Genomic DNA, 5,753 nt, shown 5'->3' with positions numbered 1-5,753 from the left:
CGCCCCTCTCCCACGTGTGCCCGTCTTCTCCCAGAGGTGTTCAGAGTCGGCGCTTAGAGGGACACCGAAGACGAGGACGTGTCTGGGGCCGCGGGAGTGGTGCCGGCCCGGCTCTCCCTCTCGTCACTCCCTCCCGATTCCGCTGGGTGGCGCGCGCAGCCTCGTCGTCCAGCCTGGCCTTTGCCCTGCCTTTCCCACCACCTGGGGCTCTTTTCCCCCTCTTGCCCATCGCCATTCCTACTCCTTCCTTAGGTGTCGGCTTAAATGGCACTTTCTCTAGGAAACTCTCCTGCCTCGAGTCATCATCAGATTCCCAAATCACACCGTGAGGTTACTGCCCACCAGACCTCGGTTCCTCGAGACCTCGTCAGCGCACAGCAGCTACACGTGGAGTGACAGGTGGCGGCCCTGGTTTGCTGGGAGCAGGTCCCTCTCAGAGTGGAGGTTTTGGTCCACATTTGGGCGCAGGAGGCGGGAGCAGGGGACCCAAGTTCCCTCAGTGCAGTCCCTGCCACGGGTCAGTGTCACCCTCACCACCTTCGCCATCACCACATCTCCCCCCCCCCATGCAGACGACAGTGGGCAGGGCTGATGCAGGACTGTCCTGGGTCTGGGTGTCCCCGAGGCCCTCCCACCCCAACCCCTGAAGACAGAAGTGCTATGACCGCCCATGCTAAGTCGTTTAATGTTGGGGGGCAGGGAGGGAGGTAAAGCAAGATTTGGGGAGTCGCCCCCAAGGCGGGAGGGGGTGGGATTCCCAGTCCCCACGGTTGGGAGGCAGGAGACCTGGTTCCAAGCCTGGCATGACCCCAGCCTTGTGTGACTCCAGGTGGGTAACCTCCCTCTCTGGGCCTCCACCTCCTCTGCCCTCCTTGGTAGAGGATGAGTCTGATGGGGAGAGGTGAGTGGGGGTCTCTGCAGAGGTGCAGCTGGAGGGGGTGGGGCAAAGGCTGATTCCCCCGGGCCGCTGCTGTGGCTCTAGGGCAGGATACTCTCCGTGGGGCGTCTCTATCACTGTGGGTCCTTGCCAGGTCCTAGGCACACAGCGGTGGGGGACAGGAGCCCCAGCCCTCCTGCGAGGGGCAGGCCCCCTTGATCCCTGTCAGCCCGGATGTTGGGGAGGGGGTACGGTGCTGATCGGGCCCTTGGGACCCCAAGGGGCCTTGGGGCCCCAGGGTACAGGCTTTGGTAGTTGAGGGGCCGGTAGGTGCCTGGGGCCAGAAGGGTCTCGGGAGGGGCCAGCAGCTGATGGTGGAGCCGGGCAGGGGTCCTTGAGGTGGAGGCTGGAGCTATGTTGGGGTCTGAGGGAGGAGATGGTCTGAGTGGACCCCAGACTTCCCCTCACATCTGCAGCCCTCATCCTGGGCCTGCCCTTTCCCTGTTCCTGCTCCTTCCATCCCAGGTAGCCCCCTTCCAGCCTTTGGCCTTGCTTTCCCTCTGCCTGGAATTTCTTCTCCACCTTCTTCCTCTGTCTAAACCCTTCCCAGTCCCCCAAGGCCCAGCTCCGGAACCACCTCCTCCAGGAAGCCCACCTGACACCCCTGCTACTGTTCCCAGCGTCTCGTCCCTGCCCTGTTCTTTCTGCTCGGGGCCCCATATTGTCTTAGAAATCTCTGCCCCCATCCCATGTCCACACAGGTGCCCAGTGGGTCTGGTGGCCTGGGGGCTGGCTGGCTGGGATTGGGCTGGGGGCTTACCTTTCTCCTGCTCTGTGGGGCCCTTCGGCGGGTAGGGACTGAGGCTGCTTTGACTCCGGGCCGGGACGCTGAGCAGGGGTCGTGGGGACACAGGCCTGAGGTGGGACAAGCAGGATTGGGGAAGTCAAGGTGAAGAACCCCAGGGCAGTGATGATGGTCAGAGTCAGGTGGTGGGACCCAGGAGTAGTCAGAGGGCATGAACCAGGGTCAAGAGCCGAGGGTGGGCCCTGAGGGCAGCGGGCCAGAGTCTTAGGACATGCTGGGAGGCGATGGGGTGAGGCGGGGCAGAGGCTAGACAGAGCTGGCCAGGGCCGGAAGGTACCAGGAGTCTGGGTCACTCTCTCTAAAGCCCTTGGCAAAAGGATTGCTGGCGATTTTCAGCTGGGTGATCTGCAGAGGAGACAGTGTGGTTATGGGACAGCCCCAAGCAGGGAAAGGCTGTGGGGCTCCCTGGACCCCCAGTCAGGAGGCCCTAAGACCCAGGCCCCTCAGCCCAGGGACCCCGGAGCCAGTGGGTGTGAAGGCAGGGGAATGAGTGGGCACATGCCCACTGAGCCCCAGTGAAGGAGGACAGGCAGGGAGGGTCTGCCCATTTGTAGGCTAAGAGCCTGGGGCCTCAGTCTCCACCCTTGGGAAATGGGCTGGCAGCTGGTGTGTCCTGAGCTGCAGCCTGACCCACCCGGTGGTTCTGGTACGCCGTCACGGCCGTGAACTGGGTCTCCGTGAAGACGAAGGACTTGAAGTTCTCCTGGGCGTAGCGCTCGCTGTCCTTGCGTGGGTCCACAAAGACCACGTGGAAGCGGGGCTGGTATCGGTGCATGGAGTTGAGGATGATCTGGGGAGAGGGGCAGCGGACCCTTTCTGAGGCTGAAGCCCTTCTCCCCGGGGCAGAGGGACTGCCCTGGGCCCCTCCGGGCCTCTGAGGCTGCTCCAGCTGGGGCTGGAGGAGGACGGGGCCCGGCTTAGGTTTCTCGGTTTCGGGTCCTTCTTTTAATGGTGGTGCAGGTCTGAACTTGAGAGTCAAGGGCAGCTCTACGTTTAACGTCCTTGGCACTTCTTCACCTTTCTTCCACCCCACATCCTAACTGTCAGCTTTACCTTCAGAACCTTCTGGAATCTGACTACCTTTCCCACTCATGGCCTCCACGTGGCCCAGCCGCCATCATCTTTCCCTGCATTCCTTCAGCTGCCTCCTGGCTGGCCTGCCTGCCTCCACCTTGCCCCACGTCCATTCTGCACACAGCAGCCCTGGCAGGCCTCATCCCGTCACCCCTGCTCAAAGCCCTCCCATAACTCCCCTCCCACAGAGAGAAAAAGCTGGAGCCCTCCCCATGGCCGACAGGTTCTGCAGGACCTGGCCCCACCGTCTCTAGGATCTCTCCTCCCTCTCTCCCTCCTCAGTCCACTCCAGCCATGTGAGGGGAGGGAAGGGCTCTTTGTGGTTCCTCGAATTCCCCCAACCTTCTCTACCTCGGGGCCTTTGCACTGCCTGGAACAGCTTCTCAGATATACATAGGTTCCCTCCCCTACCTTCAGATATCTGTTCAAATACGGCCTCATCCTGACCCCCCGCCAATGGAACAGCCACCCTCCCCCGCCACCCCCTGCCCTGGTTCTTTTTTCTCCTTGGCGTTCATCACTGTCTTGATTCCTTGTTTGCCATTTGCCCCCAACTCTTACCCCAGGACATGAGCCCCGTGAGGGCAGGGGGCTTTGTCTCTGACCATGTGTGGACAGTGCTGTGTCCGACACCCACGGTGGGCCTGGCCGGTGGGAGGCGTTCCGTGAGATTGTGGGCGGGATGGACTTCTCCATGTGCGCGCGTCTCTAAAGTCTCTGGGCAGTGTGGCCCGGGGTCTCGTTGAGGTACATGAAGGCCGAGATGGTGGTGTTGGGCCTCACGTGATCACGTGGTGTGAGACAACATTCTCCTGCCCCCCCCCTCACACCCCACTTCCCCACCTGCCTGGACAGTCCCCTCTGCTGTCTGACTTGTAGCCATGCAGGCTCAGCCTCCCTGCCTTGGCCTTCAGCAGTGGGCAGGGCTGCTGGGCACCAAGGCCATGGGGGCACCAAAGGCCCCACCAGCCCAGGCTCCAGGCCTCATCACAACAGGTCCCAGCCCCCCACTTCCTGGCCCCAGCCCCCAACTCCCTGGCCCAGCCCCTCCCCCCATGGCCCAGGCCTCACGTGGCCATTGTCGTCCAGCAGGTTGTTGGTCAACTTGAGCTTGTCAAAGGACACAATCTGGCGCATCCACTGTGCGCCCTTGGCCGGCGAGTCGGGGTGGAAGTGCACGCGGCCCGGTGTGGCCGGGTCTGCCTTGCCAGCCACGAGCCAGGCTGAGCTGTGGAAGGCATACCTGGGGAGCAGAGCCAGGTGGCCAGGGCGCCCGTCTCTTCCCCCACCCCTGGCCCCTCAGCCACTGCCCCCACCTGGGGCCATGCCTGACCAAGGCTGGTGGGGCACAAGGGCCATCGCTGGCTCCCTCGCTGCCCCCCACCCGGTGCTGGGCCTTCCTGTGCACCAGCCCGAGTGGGAGGTGCAGTGCTGGCCCCGTCTGCAGATGAGGAACCTGTGGCCCAGAGATTAAGCTCGGCCCTGAGTTCCCTGTGGCTGCACCTGGCTGAGGGCCAGATGACCCTGCTGCCCTGGGCTAGACTACTCTTCCTGCCCTAGGCTAGCCCACTGTCCCTGGTGGGCCTCTGCCCATGTCAGGCTTCCTAAGCTAGGCCCCCTCCTACCATGGGGCTAGGCTGGACACCCCTGACATTGCCCGGACTGGCCCCTGCTCGAGACTTCAACACCCAAGACCTTCGAACCCCGTCCCCCTCGGCCAGCCCAGACCTGTATCTCTTGTCATCCAGGGGGACAAAGTCCATGAGCAGGGCGTAGTCCGCCAGCGTGTCCATGCCCAGGATCTTCACTTGGAAGGTGGGGAACATCCTCCTGTGGGAGGCAGGTGCTCAGCAGCCCAAGTGCGGCTCCAGTCCCACCCCCACCCTGCCCCCGCTGTGCACACCTGCCCGCCTTGGTGACAATCATCTCTGTGCCCAGCTGGTGGAACTCCTCCCACAGGGCCTTCATCTCTAGCTGCACCGTCACGTTGGACACGCGAGGGTTCTTGGGGCCCTGGCCCGTGGGCTCGGCTGTGGCTGGGGCCCCGGGGGAGCCGGTGCAAGGGCCTGGCGGGAAGGGCGGGCCCAGCCGGGGGTCCCAGCTAGAGCTGGCCACAGACAGGGTGCAGGTTTCTGAGGGGGTGAGTACACCGAGGCCGGCAGAGAGGAAGGCTGGGGAGAGAGGACGGAAACATGGGTGCTGCCTGCCTCACCCCCCACCCCCACTCATCACCCAGCCCGCCCTCATTCTCAGTCTGCACCTAGATGCCTCTTCCTCCAGGAAGCCCTCCCTGACTGCAGGCCTCTGTGTCCCCCACAGTATTCCCATCAGCATCACTCTGGGAGATCAATAAATGTTCATTTCAAGGTCTGTGTTCCCAGTAAGCTCCTGGAGGGTGGGGACCACGCCAGTCTTGCTCCCCAGGGCATCTTTGAGCCACTGTGTATCCCTGTGACTTGCAGCCAATTGTTGCATCTCTGGAGCCTCAGTTTCCACTTCTGACAGTGTGCCCAGTAGGCCCTCAATAAATGCCCTGCTGTAATCGACGCAAGAGATCTGCTGGCGCCCTTGAGACTGTGGGGTGGGGTGAGCGGGGGCTTTCCACTGCTGGGAGCTGAGCGCGGAAGAGGTTGCATAGGCCCTAGGCCCGGCTCACTATTATTTACTCCCCATTGCTAACCGCCACATTGTCTCGTGACTTTTCCCTCCCATTCTAGTCTCTACAAAGAGGTTTAAGATTAACCGGATGTTCCTCCCTGGAGGGTGGAAAACAAGTGATAATGATCTCAGAATGAAAAAGCAAACAAAGCACCATCTTGTGACAAGAAAAAGTAGGATGTCAGATAATCCCCAGGGATGTCACCAGATAACCCCTAAGAATACCAACAGAAGGTTAGCTCATCTAAGACATCATCACCTCAAGAAGAAACTGTCACA

General features: G+C 62.0%; 1 protein-coding gene across 1 annotated transcript in view; it reads right to left on the bottom strand.

The window, feature by feature from the left end:
- Nucleotides 1-1,011: 1,011 nt before the first annotated feature.
- Nucleotides 1,012-5,753, bottom strand: part of TBX10 (T-box transcription factor 10) — a 27,546-nt gene continuing 22,804 nt past the window's right edge. Inside the window, exons 2-8 of the mRNA XM_004383890.1 lie at nucleotides 4,720-4,987; nucleotides 4,545-4,646; nucleotides 3,888-4,059; nucleotides 2,377-2,532; nucleotides 2,020-2,087; nucleotides 1,698-1,792; nucleotides 1,012-1,301 (exon numbers count right to left, since the gene is read on the bottom strand). Of these exons, the coding sequence (XP_004383947.1) occupies nucleotides 1,012-1,301; nucleotides 1,698-1,792; nucleotides 2,020-2,087; nucleotides 2,377-2,532; nucleotides 3,888-4,059; nucleotides 4,545-4,646; nucleotides 4,720-4,987 (1,151 nt within the window). The remainder of the gene's footprint in view (nucleotides 1,302-1,697; nucleotides 1,793-2,019; nucleotides 2,088-2,376; nucleotides 2,533-3,887; nucleotides 4,060-4,544; nucleotides 4,647-4,719; nucleotides 4,988-5,753) is intronic.

This window comes from Trichechus manatus, unplaced genomic scaffold (assembly GCF_000243295.1).
Source record: "Trichechus manatus latirostris isolate Lorelei unplaced genomic scaffold, TriManLat1.0 scaffold00113, whole genome shotgun sequence".
NCBI lineage: Eukaryota > Metazoa > Chordata > Mammalia > Sirenia > Trichechidae > Trichechus > Trichechus manatus.
This window is presented reverse-complemented; position numbering and strand designations above follow the sequence as displayed.